The 18131-nt window shown below is 43.0% G+C and overlaps 1 protein-coding gene across 1 annotated transcript in view; it reads right to left on the reverse strand.

Annotated features, from left to right (window-relative positions):
• The window catches only part of pcdh17 (protocadherin 17), a 62940-nt gene extending 46026 nt beyond the window's left edge, over nt 1-16914 (reverse strand). Inside the window, exons 1-2 of the mRNA XM_063474022.1 lie at nt 16133-16914; nt 12568-15364 (exon numbers count right to left, since the gene is read on the reverse strand). Of these exons, the coding sequence (XP_063330092.1) occupies nt 12568-15063 (2496 nt within the window). The 5' untranslated portion in view covers nt 15064-15364; nt 16133-16914. The remainder of the gene's footprint in view (nt 1-12567; nt 15365-16132) is intronic.
• Nucleotides 16915-18131: the final 1217 nt, after the last annotated feature.

The raw sequence follows: 18131 nt of genomic DNA on the forward strand, positions 1-18131 counted from the left end.
CAGTATAAATGTCCCACTGTGGGAAAATGTGTGCGTGTCTGTGTCTGTGTGGAATACAGTGAATCTAGTGAAGGAATACATTTATTAACCAGTAAGTGTGCCTTTAGTGATGTCATTCCAAAAACAAACACCAATTTTCAGCATGTTTATTTAATTGCATTATCATATCATGTCATATACATTTAGGAATAAGGTACATCTTGCTCATACTGGGATATACCCAATTTTTTCTTCTGAACTGCCACGATTCCTCCTGATTTAATTGCCTCCATTGCCTGATGTGAGCCCATAAGAAGATGGGTAAACTGCGATCACAGAGTGATGAGTTTGCTCAGCAACAATACTGTGGTGAGACTGTAGTGTTTAAACAATCCTCAGTTGGTACTAAGGGGCCCAAAGTGCCATTAAAACACCACCAGCCTGTTGGCGGGAGTCAGGATTGATTCATGCTTTCACATAGTTTACACCAAATTCTAAAACGTGCCATCCAAATGCAGAAAACTGCAGAATCTGAGACTCAGCACCAACAATACTCCATTCATCTGATCAGATAAATAATGTGTCATTTCAAAAGATCAGATACACCATTAGAGGATCTGTTGGGAAATTCTATGCTATGCTACCTAGCAACCATTTATATCCTTTGTTAACCGTATGGCAGCTTATTAACACATAACCCCAATGTTATTAGTGTACTCGGTGTATTAGACAAAATGACAGCTTATTTTTATATATTACTGAGAAAACATATCAGTCATTTCTGAGTATGTTTATATCCTTGATCTGGTATTCTAAGTGTAGGCTGAGGAGGTTTGAGATTAAATTGTTTTCTCATCTCAGTTTTTATAGTCTTTACTGTATTTTGCCGTGGAAAAGATAAAATAATAGGACGTTTTTGGTGAGCCACTATGACCTGTAGCCTCAGTTTTCCTGGTCTTAGCTGACATGAGTGGCACCCAGTGTGGTCTTCTGTATCAAGATGCTCTTCTGCACACCATGGTTGTATTGAGTGGTTATTTGAGTTAATGCTGCATTTGTATCAGCTCTGTGATATTGTATCGTTTTATTTCTTTTAGACCATTCTCTGTAAAACCTAGAGATGGCTGTGCAGGAAAATCCCAGTAGATCAGCGGTTTGTGAAATACTCAGACCAGCCCATCTGTTACCAACAGGCAGGTTCAGAGTCTCTTAAATCACCTTTCTTCCCCATTCTGATGCTCAGTTGCTATCATGTGATTGGCTGATTAGATATTTGCATTAACGAGCAGCTCAACAGGTTCCCCTAATAAAGTGTGCAGTGAATGTATGTGAATGAAGTGGTGACTGAGACAAGTGTGTATTCATATACTATTCTGGAGCCAGAATAATGAAGTGCACTCGCAGTTATGTGCAGAGCAGTATAATGAGGCAGCCTGTTCGGTAGTTGGCAGTCAAATACCAAGCCAAAAATAATTATATAGGACCTGGAAATTAAATAAAATTGCCCTAAATTACAGCCTCCCTGAAAAAAAAAAAAAGAGGCAGACTGGAACATGTTGTGACCATATCTCTATTTTCCAAAAAGTACGCCTCGTTCTAATCTTACTCAAAAATTAACGGCCTTGTTAAATTTGCAGTCATCTTCTGCAGTATTACTGTATGGATGGAGTTCCTACCAGCACTGCTGTTTATAAATACAACAACAATGGCAACAATTCAGCAGGCAATTCAGTCTCAGCTGCCATCTCTGCAGCCAGCTCGCAGAAAACTTTTCTGAAGAGGAGGGGCGTCACAACACGGCATGTTTGTTCTTCTATCAACACAATCCACATCTGTGGCAGTTTAGCCTCAGGAGTAAATGATAAATGTGGCTTTTGGCATACATATTTATTCCAACACACAAAAACCCTTAACGCAGCAGTTTGCCAGCTTTCTAAAATAGCAGTGTTGTTTTCCCTCAATGCTTGAGACATTTTATGTAGACTAACCAGCTGGTCTGGGAAGCTTACAGCTGGGACCAGTCTTATTATTATTGATAAAGGAAAATATGTGAACTTGGGGTAAAAGAAAAGTGAATGAGGAATGGGAGATAGAGGACTTTAGCTAAAGCTACATTATTTATACACCTTTGAAAGTGAAGGGAAAGCATGGAAAAAAGAAAAGGTGTGTAGTGTATGATGATCTTTATGCACTAGATACTAATCATTCAGTACTTACTCATCAATAGTTACAAAAGCTCTGCAGTTAACTGAAGTCATGAGTCAGCTTTGACCTTCCTTAACTCATTATTCCAACGCCAAGTCAGCCCGAAAATCTAAAGCAGAGGTAACACACTGTTCATATGTAAGTGTAGGAAAGAGCAGGAATATAGTATTTGAGCACTAAGCACTTTTCAATTTGAAGTAAAAAGTCTGACAGCTTGATAAATATGCTTGTTTGTTTTGGTTCAGAAGACTGACAGCCCCCTAATGTCTGTTCACTAAATATGAACTTTATGGTGACAACAAGACTCGAATGTTCAGCTATCGAATCAACCAATCACGGCAATTCAGTGCATTTAGGCCTGCAGCCTGGTCTCCTGAAGCTCAACTTGAGCATCAGAATGGGGAAGAAAGGTGATTTAAGCAATTCTGGATATGGCTGGTCTGAGTACCTCAGAAACTGCTGATCTACTGAGACTTTCTCCACACCACCATGTCTTGGGTTTGAAGAAAAAGGTTGTGAAAAGAGAAAATATCCAGTGAGCAGTGAGTTCTCTGGGTGAAAATGCCTTGTTGATATCAGAGATCAGAGGAGAATAGCCAGGCTGCTTGGAGGTGATAGGAAGGCAACATTAACTCAAAAATCCACTTGATATAACCAAGGTGTGCAGAAAAGCATCTCTGAAAACACAACATGTTGAAACTTGAAGCAAATGAGCATCGGCAGCAAAAGACCACACCGGCTCACCAAAATTAGACAACAGAAAGTTGGATTTGGTGTAAAGAGCATGAAAGCATGGATCTAACCTGTCTTGCAGTTCAGATTGGTGTTTGTTGTGTAATGTTTGCAGGGATTGTTTTGTTTTTGTTTTTTTTGCTACACTTTGGGTCCCTTAGTACCAAATGAGCGTTGTTGGTGGTTTAGTCCATCCCACTATAACCACAGTGGACCAGTCTTCAGATGGCTGCTTCAAACAGCATAACACAAAATGTCACAAAGCTCAAATCATCTCAAACTGGTTTCCTGAACATGACAATGAGTTCACTGCACTCAAATTGCCTCCACAGTCATCAGATCTCAATCCAATAGAGCACCTTTGGGATGTGGTGGAACAGGAGACTGATATCATGGATGTGCAGCTGACAAATCTGCAGCATGTCAATACGAACAGAAATCTCTCTGAAGTGTGCTTCTAGCACTTTTTGGAATCTGTGCCATAACGAATTTAAGGCAGGCCTGAAGGCAAAATTGTCCCCAACCCGGTACTACCAAAGTGTACCTAAAAAGTTTGCTTTTGAGTGTATGATTACTGATAATAACTATTAAAGGGGTGATAACATTGAAAGGGATGCACAGAGCCAGTCCAGCCAAGCACAGTTGTTAAGCTAAGTTAAGCAAACAGTCTGTTTGCTATAGCAAGAAATAGCTAGCAAATAGCAACAGCCAGAGACAAAGGCTATGTAAGTTACCATCTCCATGTGTTTATGTTTAAAGTGACCACATTGAAACTGTAAACTGCCCCAGGATAGCCCCACCCTCACCCGCATGTTTCATATGACAATGACAAAAGCAGTTTTTTAGGCATATCACCTAGCCCTAGTTAAAATACTTGTATATGGCACACAGTCAAAATGAGGCTCCAGCTAATATTTTGGTAATATTGTCAGGAACTGCTGCAATTATTATGCAAAATTCATTCTAAAGGGGGAAGAAAATAATTCTTCTTTAATATCTTTAATATAATTAAATAATGGGGATTTACACAAGTAACTAGAAATATCTGCAGAGTAGGGCAAACACTCAAGAATACATAAAAGGCATTCATAAAATAAACTCACCAAGTCTGTATCCTTCAGCTTTTGGAGTCATTTGTAATAAGCTAGTGTTTGACTTCAGCTTATGTTCACATTTTCCAACTAATATTATTAAACCCGCTCATCTTGTACTTATCCAACATGTATTCTATTTTTGTTTAGGGAAAAAAAAGAAAGAAAGAAAAAGCTTTTTTTGTAATTTAGTGCTAAAACAAGCCATCACAAATTGTGGTCTTGTTTGTGGGTTAACAAGACAGAAGCTGAGTGCTTGTGAACAAAATCATTAAAGAGCAAATTATTCCGTTTGAATTGATGGAGGAAGAGCCATTCTGTGGATGAAAGGATTTTAGATATTTCCCCAAAGCACCAAACCAAGGCCAGACGCAGATTCATAAATACACACACAGAAAAAAAGGCACAGAACGCCTGCATATGTCTAATATCAATACATGCACAAGTGCACATACACACACCTGGGTTCTCCCTGTCTGCTGCAGATGGACTATGTTTCACTTCAAGGTGACCTATCTACTGTACATGTATCGGGTAAGCGGGGGTAAGGCAGCTTAGCCAAGGAAGAAGTGGAAGACAGAAAGGATACTGTCCGTGCACCTGGGTAAAGGCTGACAGAAAAGGCTTTAGGATAATGCTCCGTTGTCAAAGCTCCGGACGCTGGTTTCTCTCGCTCTCTTTTAAGTGTGTCTATGGTGCATTAAGAATCTGTCAGAGCAGCTTTAGTATTAATCAGCTAGCCCACAGAAGAAACAATCGCACATAATCTCGCGCTCTAAACCCCACTGACCTTCTCTTCAAATGCATAGATGAACTCCCCTTCAAACCACAGTCATTTAAAGACACACGCAGAGGCAAGCGCACACACACACACGCACACACACTCTCATAGGCCCTGGCACCAGCGCTGGTAATTTGTTTCCTCCCCGCTCTCACCCTCCCTTGCAGACTACCTGATTGGTTTCTCCCACGGCTGCACCCATGTCTCTCCACCTGGGAGTACATCGACTCAGCGTGTCAACGTGACCTCAGAAGAGGACGCATTTTTAGACAGTGTGTATGTGCATGTGTGTGTGTGTGTGTGAAGAGAGACGTTTTACCCCATCAATCCAGGGAGTAGAGACGAGGGGAGAGGGAGAAGGAGAAGAGAGGAAACAGGAGAAAAGGAGACAAAGTTCCATTTATCATCTCAGCAGCGTTGAGAATGTATAAAAAGCAAGACGCATTCAGAGTCATCACTGAGCCAACGCTTCCATCGTGGTACTTCATTTATTAGGACAGTGCGCAGATCAATACGCCAGACATATACACCCTGTACTGTTGACAAGATAATCTCATCATTATGAATTTGGCTTGGGTCGTCAGTAACATGAGCAATCGGGACGCTTATCAGAGATGACAAGAGCAGAAAGAAAGGGAACCCTAAAATGGGGAGAGAAAGAAAGCACGGGAAAGCCAGGGAAGAGCGAGCGCAAGTTCTTCTTTTACTAAACAATGCTCAGAGCAATAGATAATGAAAAACAGTATTTCAGTACCAAACAGAGCAAAAATCAATAAGAAATGGAGCAAACCAGCAATTGATCTGTATGCTAAAGGCCCCAAAAAGATTTCTCTCTAAGACATAAACCCAGAGAGGGGGGCCAATTGAGTACATCTGTGTAGTACAATAGAAAAAGATGAGACCGGCCAAATATCCCATTTTCAATACACCATTAGCACTCTGCATCGCCGTCGCTACCCCGAAGAGCAGGCAGAGGCGACGTCTGACAACAAATCTTGTGTGCCCACCACTTAAAGGGCCTTTTGTTTAGACAATAACATCTGAGAGCGCCGACTCATTCGCCTCTGTTGCCACAAACACATAACAGCCACTGCAAAACACAGCGGCTGTCAATTCCCTTCAGACGCGCGCAGGGCTTTAGACATGGGAGTCAGATTTCAAACTGCGCTACAGATAAGCTGGAACAGAAGAGACAGTGGGATCTCTGGATCGCTCTTATTAGAGCGTCAGACGTTCGCAGAGACATTCACAGCACGTGCACGCAAAAAACAGAGACTGGCAGAGTGAGGAAACAAAAAACAAAAAAGATGCTCCTCATATTGCAGCAAATTGTAATTTCCTGATTGGGAAGAGTGTAATGTACTCTCCCAATCAGTAGTGATTGCGTAAAGGGAAAGAAGTTGTTTGGAAACAGATTGTTTTTGACACGCAGTTAGGTGAATTTAGAGGAAATAAAACGGTACTCATTGTGTATCCCTCCAATCAATTAATCTCATTACTAATGTAGCTGTGGAAGTGCTGAACTGTAAAAGGCAAGGACATGGGGAGAGAGAGAGAGAAGGAGAGAGGCGAGCGGGATAAATCACTCCTCTAATACTAATGAGATAGAAGGTGAGAACAGATTCGCATAACTCATTCTTTCGGCTGCGTGTTGTTTCTGCAGCACATGCCTAGGGGGCACGGTGAAGGAAGATGTGGCAGAAATAAAAGCTCTCTCCGGTTGGACCGGCGCCAAGACACAGCGGAGCGAGCGAGTTCTACTTTGTTTGACTTTGAAAGTGTTTGATTTACAGCAAGGAGACCCAGCTGCTGGCAGCTCAAAGAATGCATTGCCACGCCGTGTGCAGCACGCAGCCGTCGGTGTGCTTGTGTATGTTAGCGCGCATTACTGTGTGGTCACTTTTATCTATACCCATCTATTGCTGCGGCTGAGACTCCCCGCTGCCTAAAACGTTAAGTCTAAAGACCCCAGGAGGGATCTAAGAGTCTTCAGGGGGCAGGCGGCCACTACAGGGAAGCCCATTCCAATCTGAGGGAACCAGCAAGACCGGTGCTTCAGAGCACAGCCGGTGGTAGCTCTGAGGGTATGTGTGTGCACGCACACAAACCCCCCCACAAACACAGGTAGACACATGGTAGCTGAATGCTAGATTCCTCCACTGTGAAGGTTATGCTTTATGTTGTGTTCTCGTTTGTTTGGGAGCTCTGTTAATACCTGGTTGGCTCCTTGTGCCTGACTTGTTTGAGCACAATGCCAGCAGCAACAAGGTAACTAGGGACATGCACAAATGTTTATTTATCGCAATCTTCCGTCATCCTTTTTTTTCTCCCCCTCCTTTTATGAAATATGACACATCGGAGGGTATTCTCTTTAAAAAAAGAACACCTTACAGTAGAAAGATTGTAAAGTGACAGCATCCACGGTGTAGGCGTGCATCTGCCAGTGTCAGCGTGGTCAGGAAAATAAGACACAACGGCAGCCAACATCAGCTCATGGTCTCAGCAGCCTTGTAATTACAGAACAGCAGAGTAATTAATAAGTCGCAAAGGACTCGCCAGCCCGCATATGAAAAGTAAACCAAGCTAATCAACGGCACTTGCTGCTCAATGGAATGACATGATAAGATGAAGCTCTGGTGTCAGGGAATTAGGCAGAAGAGTGCTGCTCATCCACTCCACCTCTATTACACACAAACACACATAGAGGCACACACAAACACACAATAACTAAGGAGTGGATGTCTACTGACAGGCCACAGTCTTATTATCATGCCCATGTCATCTCCAATAGGCTGCTTCCTACTGAACCAAGCAAATTGGTTTAATGTGTCCGGCCAATTTGGCTATCACAGAGCTCAACTTGTGTTTTCATATCCTGTCTCTTTCTCTACCCTCGCAAAAAAAAAGAGAATACAATTCTTCCATTGCCTTGCACTGTCACCCCGCTGGGTCTGTTAAAAATAATGAAATTACGCAGCGCACAGGCACAGCAGCTGGCTAAAAGGACATCTAAATAACACCAAAACATGGCACTCTTTACATACAGCACATTGTTTTTGTCTCTTCTATATCCATTTCAGTTTGATCCACAGTTTGATTTGACTTGAGTTTAAGTTACAGAGAAGGAGTGCGTGTGTGTAGCGGTGAGCATATAGTCAGGGGCCAGCATTTCAATTATTCAGCAGGGTTACTTGGATTTTTGAAAACTTGCAATAAATAAAACATTGACTTCTACAGCTGCAGTGAAATCTCAAGCAAATTCACCGGATACTCGTAGCATCTATATTTGCAATGAACTGTTAATTACACGAATGGAAGTTTTATGCCTGTGAGTCTGTGTGATGTTTTCTGTGTCTAAAGATAACATTAACAGTGAGCGAGGAAGACAAAGACATCAGATGTGTGCGTTACTACCACACCGGACTTTTCTAAAGTCTTTCAGGTAACTTTTCTAAAAATCTAAAAGCGTCACAGCCCCACAAGCAGAGGGGAAAACGAAACGCACCGTAAGGACAGGAACGAAGCGAACGAACGCTCAAATTCTGCTTCTGTCAGAAAGTCTGCGTCTTCTGTTTCCATCTTGGCCGGCGTTCTTGCCCACCGTCTTCCGCCCAGTTCCACAAATACGTAGCCAGAGACCGTCGATGCTTATCGTGACATCTTCCGCTTTCCTCTGATTTGTTAAATGATTTATTAATGAAAGAGGATGCAAACATAGCTGCTGTTCTGTGCATTACAAGAGCTGCTACAGCAACGCTGTTGAAGCGCGCACCTTTGCAAACACCACAGATGAAAATGCCAATAATGGCAACTAATAAACAAAAGCGTTTCTGTGTTTTGGCTTAAGAGAGATGTCCTAATTTACAGCTCTTCCCTCAGGCAACGCTCTACTGGTATCTATCATATGAGCTTTGGGGAGATGAAGAAAAAAAATAAAACCACTTATTAATAATTCAGATTTTCAGTGTGTAGCGTTATGTACAGTAACAGCAGGTTTATTTGAGGAAATATGAAGATACACCCTGAGGTAAGCTGATATTTTTTAAGGACTGGCAAGCTCAAATAAAACTAATCTTGCCCAGTGACTCAGAGGCTCAACTGGGGGACAAATGCACACAAATTGCAAAAAGTTTTTTTTTTTTTTAACTGTCTCCCATTCCTGAAATGACTGCCTGCGCATCCGGTTGCTATGCTGTCGATCAAGGTTTCAGTGCGTACAGGTTTACCAAACTTGTTCCAACAGAAAGCTCCGGAGGAAAGTAGTTATCTAAAGATGAAGGGAGAGAAATGAAATAAAGAGTGCTTTTCTATTCACTGCCTCAGTGGCCACTGAGGTGTGGGAGCAATTTCAATACAATGCACAGCGGAGGCTTTGATAAGACTTTTCAGCGGAATCCTCAAAAACAGTCCTCACACGTGCATCTGTGTGTTTGGGTGCACGAGCGCGCGCGTTTCTTGGAGGAAGGGCGTTTCAACGTTCGGACAAATACAAGATTGTCACGCTCATAAAAGAGTAGGGGCTCTGTCACGGAGCCTGCCAGCTAAAGGCTTAAATCACACGCCTGGAATACACAATGATGTTAAACCCACACACATCCACACACACTCACACAATCTCCCTAAATTATGCAGAGTAAGACCATTCCTCGAAGCATCAATTTTCAACATCTGCTCCGGCTACATTGCTGGCAGGTATGTGCTCAGTCTAAACAGATGAAAACAGTGATTTTTTATTTTATTTGTTTGTTTCTTCTTCTTAGTAAGTACGCTTTTCAAATGATCACAGTCACCACACTTGGCGTTTGTTTTTATTCCAGGAATATTTAATTCACCGAATAGGATTTTGGATCTTTTTATTGTGTGTGAACTCAATCCCAAAATTCCATAAATTCAGATATTGTCACTCAAAGAAGTGCGGCTGCTCGCCTGGCAAATCCACAAGGAAAAAAAATTATGCTATGTTTCATGTGTATGAATGGCTGGCATTTCTTATTAGAGCAGCAGGGAGTCTTCTTTGCAAATGACAAGTGACAATGTCAAGTCAGCAGAGATTGGAGCCCCGTTACTCCCCGTCACCCCACACAAGGCAGAATGCCGCCACCTAAAGGCAGCTCTTATAGCCTTCCTGACACCCCCTTTTCTTTTCTTTTCTTTTTTTTTTGCCTTTGTATTACTTGTACCTTATTAACGCGAACGGTCTCCCACTAAGACAAGAATCTGTTTAATTAGAGTTTTGTGGTGAATCTAATTAGAAACAGTCAAAACTCAAAACAAATCAATATGATAAAATATGGGCCGTTTAAACGCCATGACACAGGGTGTCTTTAACTGTTTGGTTACAGTGATGATGTCAGCTGTTCAAAAAAGTAAAAGAAATGAAAAGAAAAGAGGAACGTGCATACTAGGTGCACATGGCTGCCTAAAGCATGTTCGTGACAGATTGGACTTGGGCTAACTGTGAAGTGATGGAAAGTAATTCCTTCTTCCCGAACACTGAGACAATTTGCTGCAGACTGGTCTTAACCTTGATTCTACGCAAAGTAATTCCCTTCAACGCCTTAAGCAAAATTAGGCATCATTACATATCATCCATCTTCTTATTCCAGGAATTCTCTCTACAAATGAATCTGGCACTGTGGTGACAATGATAAGGTCAGCAGAGCTCTGCTGATGTGTTCATATTATTCCCTTCTCCCAGCTAGAAACCAACCCTAGCCTTTCTGCCAGCTCACTGCTATAAAACATCATTAGAGGCCAACAGGAGTATGGAGAAAGACTGGAAGTTGAAGACAACTACAGCGGCTCTACTTGGAACAAGTTTGGTAAACCTGTATGTACAGATGAAGACAGCGGCACTGAGGTGCCCTTGTGAAAGTGATTGACCATGCGATATGCTCACCAAGTTAATCCATCTCCTTATTTATTTTTTTCCCATATAGCCTCTCACTTGTGACAACTGTAGTGACAGATGGGCTGAGAGGCCTTGGGATCGATAGAAGGGGAATTCTGTCTTTGTTTCCTGACATTTTTCGCATAGCCACGCTAGCCGACTCAGGTTACTTACTGTCCACGCGCAGGGAGAAGTGAGGATAGAGTAGGGAGGAGGGAGGAATGAGATACGCTTCTGTAAAGCCTCTGAAGAAACTTAATGCCTCAGGCCATCTCCCTCTACACAGGTTTCTGTTGAATAATACAATAGAGCACCCTGAACGCCTGATGCGTCGAAGGGGACCGTCTGTAAACAAGACACCAAGGAATGTGTTGTTGCCTTTCCTGCTAGTTTCCCCTTTGACAGTCTGAATAAAGAGCGAAAAGGAAGCTCTCAAACTGTGTGTGTGTGTGTGTGTCTGTGTGTGAGACAGCCTCGTGTTGTCCAATTCATCATCACTACATTAGCAGAGAAACAGCCTGCAGAAAGGCCCAGCAATTATTCTCTCTCTCTGATTAGGAAGCCTTAACGATCTTTTTGCTGACCCTTGCCCTGTGCAGCTGGTTCATAATAGAAGCAGGGATGAGGCTGAGAGTGAGAACAACAGACAGTGGTCTTCCTCCCTGGTGGGAATATGTCACATCTGATCACCGTCACGATCAAGTCCTCGTCCACTGAAAGCAGCGGGGAAGCAAAAAATGTAAAAAAAAATAAAATAAAAAAAAAAGCTAAAAATTAATAAAGTGCAACTGGCAAAAATGTCATGCCCTAACAGTGTCAAGCAGTATAAGACTATGATATAAAATTCAGTGTCAAATCATAGCATATGTTCTCTCAAGGCACTTAACACATTAAGGTCATGGCACCAGAGCATAGCATTGTCAGCTGAAAAACCAACAAGCACTTGGAGAGAGTGGGGAAGGTTCTTTTAGCAGGAAGAAACTTACAGAACCAGAATCAGGGTGGGCGGCCGCTTTGGCCAGAATAACGGGTAAATATCGTAATAAGGGTAAACTGTGCCACGACTGCCCATTATCCCCAGCATTACATACCAATGTCTTAAGCAGGCTCTAATCCTTGTCTGACACGACAGACTTTTAATGGGCTTAAGGCCAAAGACACAGAGAAGTTATCACATTAGAGGCTTATACACCCAGTACTCCGCTCAAATACTTATAAAGTAGCTGTGAAAATAGGTACAATCTCCTAATCTCTAGGAATTAAAACCCACTAGAATAAACCTCATATAGCTATAGAATTTCATGTCTCACCAAAAGAAAAGGGAGAAAAGAAAAAAAGAAAAAGCATCAGTCACTGCTTGGAGGAGCTTCACTATCACTTTAAGACATCTGTTGCTGTCACTCTGTATATGTTTAAATTTAGAAAATATTCAGGTAAAAATCATTTAAACAAAACGGATCTAGATGCAATTTTTTGGATTAAAGCAAGAACATTTCTTTGGAATTATGACAATGGTCCAAAATAGGATATATACCTGCTTATAACACACGCTAAGCTCTTGACTCCACAGCAATGAGATGACAGCGACTGAAAACTGATTTCAAAAGCCTGCCGTGACATATTCCAAGCACAACCGATTTGTGTTGATGTCACTGGCTCTGTTCTATGAGAGCACCAGAATGACTGTTTAATCCTTCTAATGCTCACCCCCCCTCTTCCTTTCTTGTCTTTGTCTCAGTGCTTCTGGGCCTCTCTGCCTGTCCTTGTCTTTTTTTTTTCTTTCATTTTATAAAACAAGGGGTGAGGGGCTGATACAGGAAGTGGGACCTTTGTGAGTCCTGTGACGTAAAAATGGTGGCACAACAGTGAAGGAGTGCAATTTCTCTTACCTGTATGATGGACATGCGGTTAGTAGGTGTGTCTGTGGTGCTGGTGACTGGGCCTGTGAAGCTGGTGTGGCATCCCACGTGGCCTTGGGGCACGCTGAGGTTATTGGCAGTGGGCTTGAGGTACATGACCTCTGACCTTGGTGAGCTGAGTGGCAGGCGTGTCTGGTAGTCAAAGTACATGGGAGAGGTGGCCAAGGAAGGGCTGCTTACCACATTCATCACATTCATGGCATCCCGCTCCTCCACCTCGCTCTGCACCAGCATGATGTCGTTCTTGTTAATCTTCTTCTTCTTCCCTTTCCCCAGCTGAGGGTGCGAGTACTCTGCAATGCGACAATTGTAAGTGCGAATCTCCTTGTTTTCCCGCTTGCACTTGATAGCTATGGTCACCATGGCAGCCAAAAGCATGATAGATATGATGCTAAGAGTTACAATAAGAGGCAAAGACATGTCCCAGTTCTGATTGTCCTTCATGTGCGGCAGTCCATCAGGAGGTCGTCCATTGGAGGCCTTGATGATGAGCCTGGCGGCAGCGGTCAGAGTCGGCTTGCCATGGTCTGATACTCGAATGATCAGCTCAACAATGGGGCTCACGTCGTCCCAGAATGGGTGGGCCGTTCGTACCTCACCGGTCACTGGATCAATCTCAAAGAGATGCTCCTCATTGCCATCTGATATCTCATAGGTAAGCCGCCCACTTTCACCGTAGTCATTGTCTACCGCCCTCACTGTGGTGACAATGTAGCCAACGCCAACATTACGTGGCACGTGGATTTCAGCGGTATCATTCTGAAGAAGCGGCAAAACTATGACAGGGATGTTGTCATTGACATCCAGAACACTGATGCGCACTGTAGCATTGCTCTCCAAGTGCGGAGATCCCGAATCCTTAGCCAGAACCTTGAAGTCAAAATATTTTATTTGCTCATAGTTAAAAGATCGGACAGCATAGATGGCTCCATTAGCAGCATTCACATTAACATAGGTGTTGACATCACCCCCACTAACATTGGAGTTAATTATGCTGTAGTACACGGTGCCATTTTGCCCAAGGTCTGGGTCATGTGCCAGAACTGACCCCAGGTATTCCCCAGGTATGTTGTTCTCAGGAATCTGAAGAAGGTAGACTGACTTGGTAAAGCGAGGAGTATTGTCATTCTCATCCAGGATCTTTACTGTGAAGGATTTTGTGGAGTTCAGAGGAGGTATGCCGTTGTCTTTGGCCACAATGGTGACATTGTATTCATCCTGCATCTCTCTATCCAAGGGCCTGTCTGTCACCACTGTGTAAAAGTTGTCATAGTTCTCTTCGAGTTTAAAAGGTACATTACCTAGGACTCTGCATTGAAGCTGCCCATTCCTGCCCGAGTCCTTGTCTGTGACACGGACCAGAGCAATGACAGTGCCTGGAGGAGCTGCCTCACTGATGGCCCCCTGTCTCACAGACACAAAGCCTATAGATGGCCAGTTATCATTCCTGTCAAGCACTTTAACGGTCACTTTACAATGGCCTGGGATTGGATTGGGACCTAGATCCTTTGCCTGGACGTCAATCTCAATAACTGGGCTTTCTTCATAGTCAATTTCACCCTGAATCTTTATGACTCCTGTTCTTGAATCTATGGAGAAAAGCTCCCGGATTCTCTCTGGAGCATAGCCACTAAAGGAATAGACTACTTGTCCATTGTTCCCCTCATCAGGATCGGTGGCATTTAGATCAATCAAGACTTTTCCAGGAGGTGAATTTTCAGGAATTTCCACAACATACGAGGGCTGATCAAACACAGGGCTGTTATCATTGGAATCAATAACTTTAACATTTATCTGCATGGTGCCTGACCTAGGATATTCACCCCCATCAGTGGCTGACAATATAAGGGTGTGATGGCTTCTTTCTTCCCGGTCTAGTGGTCGTTGAATAACTAATTCTGGGAATTTAGTCCCGTCACCACGGGATTTTACCTCCAAAGAAAAGAGATTGTAGTCATCGCGTGTTATTTGATAGGTTTTCAGGCCGTTTTCCCCTGCATCTGGGTCATGTGCACTGGTCAGGGGAAAGCGTGTCCCTGGGACTGCATTTTCAGAAATGTCAATATCAATCTGATCCGAAGGAAACGTAGGTGAGTTGTCATTGATGTCCTGAATATCTATCTTGATCATGCATATCTCCTTGTCGTTGGCAAACACTTCCATTGAGAGCTGGCACTTGGGGTTTCTCTTACACAATGTTTCCCTGTCGATGCGCTGTTTCGTATACAGCAATCCGCTTTGTGGGTCCACGTCGATGAGATGCGGGGCTGAGTTCTCCAGCACTCTGAAGTTGGCTTTCTTACCCTGTCCTCCCTGCCCAGTCTGTTCAATTCCAAGTCTGGCATCTTTGGCAATGTTCCCAATCACTGTACCCGGACCCTGCTCCTCTGGGACAGAGTAATTCAAGTTTTTCAATGTCAGGGCTTGAGCCCACAAGAGCAGGAAAAAGAAAATAGAAAGATACATCTCCACTCAGTTAAAAGCTGCTATGATCTGTGTTGAGATTAGCCCCTCCTTTTAACTGTTGATATTTTGCTCAAATGTGGTATTTCTGTTATCCAGGACAAAATAAAGAGTTCTGTTCATCATGCGAGGCCTTGACATTTGTCTTTGTGGATTGTTTTTGCTCTGTCGCTCTCTTCCTCTGCGAGCAATCTGTGGCGCTGAGCACCTAATTTATATTCAGCTGAGCATCCAGACTCATCTGAGCAATAATCGGGATCCAGTCTCCAAACAGAATAGTCACTGCAAAGTGTTCAAAAACCACCTAAGAAGGAAAACAGAAACAAGATATAGATGTTATAATATACATGAATCAATTAGCCACTCAAATGAAAAGACACTGAGCCGCACTGGCCATTCTGCCAGTAAGAAATCAGATCCACCTCTGAGCCAAAAATGAAACAAAGCTCATGTGTAATTCATCTCCACATTTACGGAGGAAGCTTGTCAATTAGTTAACCTTGGGAAGACACTCCACGCAGCATAAAATACATGGGCAAATAATGATTCTCCTTGTAGCTTATTTACTCCATAAATACCACATCCTCAGTGCATTTTTTTCAATCTATCTCTAATGTACAATGGACTACCTGACCCGAGCGCAATAATGGCCCATTCACACATTAGGAGAACTCAAACTGCAATAGGGCAACTTTAATAATGTGGTATCACTGCAGGCGTACAACTGAACACGGCCTATTGTGGCGGCTATTTGAATAAGTGTGTATAAAATGAGCCTCTTACACGCATTAACAAATCCGCATAATCCGGATATTTAAAATGAGCCTTATAAAAATTCAGAAATGAGCTGCCAACATCTCAGCACAGCCGTGTAATTCTCTCCACTCGTGCTCTCTGCCTCTCTTTCTCCCTCTTTCTGTGAGAGAGATTCATCGCTCCTTGGAAGAAGACGAAGAAGAAGCTGTTGCATCCGCATGCATGGGGATGGTTGCGAGATAAGGTTTGGAAACGAGCAACAGACAGTGGAAAAATAAGAGAAGAGATGTCAAATGATGTCAAATATATAACTTACCAAAAGAAACTGCGCAAATAGTCCAAGGATAGAACTGTACAAAAAAAGAAAAAAAGATAATAACAACAAAAGGAGAAAGACAAAAATTAAAAGCAGTCAGTTCCAGCAGGGTTTAGGGAGAGTTTCGTCTCCTTAGCCCACTTCGGTAGGTGCCACCCGTATCCTCCTTCTCCTCTTTGTGAAGAGGGAGAGAGGGGGGAAAGCCACAAGCCTCCAATGCACACGCAGGCTACAGTGCAGCGCAGTGGAAATAAAAAAAAAAAAGTGCTCCAGAAAAGTATGACTGTAATGTCAATGAGCTGAAGTCCTCTCCGCTGTCTGATTAGGATGCAGCGGCTCGCCTTCTGCCTGCAGTGAGTCACCGTTCTTCAGGAAGGGAAACTGAGAAATACTCTACGAAGAAGAAGAAGAAGAAGAAGAAGAAAGGAGGGGAAAAATCCAGATGTGTGGTAAGGTAGATCCAAAGTGAATATTTGAAAGGTAGTCAGTGTTTTTTCCGCCGTTCGAGACAGCACAGAGTTACTGATTCCCGTAGTGGCATTTTTGTCCTTGCCCGTCGTCCCCGTCAAAGTCCACGCACACACACATGCACACACACACACATATATATATATACACAGATACACAGAGAGACAGCTGCTGAGGAGGTGGTCAGCAACAACGCCGCATTCCGGCACAAGTCTCCCCTATATCTGTCAGAAAATGTGTGATTTCCTTCAGCACGCACGCACAGTCGTTATTTACTATTTCGCGCACGCAGCACAGCCCTAAGCCCACGGAGCGCTTCCTCTCACTGACTGAACTCCGGACACCGCATGGTGCATTAAACATTGTCGCTACTCCTCTGGCAGCCAATGAATTTGAAGAGGTGGGAAGAGAAGGAGGGGATTCAAAAGCCGCTGTGGGTACTGACTACAAATGATTGGTGGCTTGCAGTTCACCGGTGGCGGATGGGTTTTTTTTCAAACCGCACTTCATTGTTGTTTACAATAAAGGAAACGGTGCGTTGGGGGCGGGCAGGCTCGCCGACATATGCACTGGGGCCAGGATGAAGTGGTTGGAAGTGTCCGTTAGAGCATCAAAAAATAACAAGACGACAGATTTGAATCCAGTGGAAGTAAATTTCTCTGGTACAGAGAGCAGAGACCTCCCTGATCCCGACGTAAAAGCGCCAGTTTACTTCTTTGGTGCACAACTGTCTTAGTTTTCTTAAGAGGGATTGTGAGTGTTTGGGAAGTGCACGTTTTAGGAGCTACTTACTACACTTCGCAATTACCGGTCTACTTTCGCGGTTTTTATTTAAAGTTCTAGCTAGAGGCTTTATTTGCCGTGCCACCTGAGAAGCAGCAGAGATTGCCTTAATCATTTCCTATGTAATTAAAGCTGCTAAATGTCTAGGCAACTGTATGATGGGAATTTATGATACATTTTGAATTAAGAACTGCAGCAGGCAGCCTATTCGATAGTGACAGTGAACTGTCATGGCTGTTTCTAACGAGAAGAATTAACAGTAAATGTCCCCTAAGCAGTGGAACAAGGGCTAAGCTGTTCAGTCATAAGTAAGAGTATGTTGACTATCTGTGCTTTTAAATGTGTGCTAGACAAAATAAGGAATTTAAATAAATCATTTCAGACTTTAGGAAAATGTGATGTGCATTATTATTTTTTTAAAGCCTTTCTCCCTAGCAGCATCCCAGACAACTAACTCAGGCAATATTCAGATTCAACAATATTAATAATACAATTAGTTTTTAACTGCAGGCTAACTCAGAGACACTTCCACCTTAGCTGGTTCAGGACATGCATTCAGAAAAACTGATTAGAAAAAAGTAATAAAAAGTTTTCCAACCAACCCACTGTGTCACACTGTTGCTCGTCATCATCCGTCCCACGGTTAGTAACTGGTGTGTATCTGCAAAAACGGCAGATTACAGGTCAAGAATTTTCAGTGGTACTTTTGGCTCAACTATCGCTTCATCATCACTTCAGCGCCAGCAGA

The sequence above is a fragment of the Pelmatolapia mariae genome, linkage group LG1, assembly GCF_036321145.2.
Source record: "Pelmatolapia mariae isolate MD_Pm_ZW linkage group LG1, Pm_UMD_F_2, whole genome shotgun sequence".
In the NCBI taxonomy this organism is placed as follows: domain Eukaryota; kingdom Metazoa; phylum Chordata; class Actinopteri; order Cichliformes; family Cichlidae; genus Pelmatolapia; species Pelmatolapia mariae.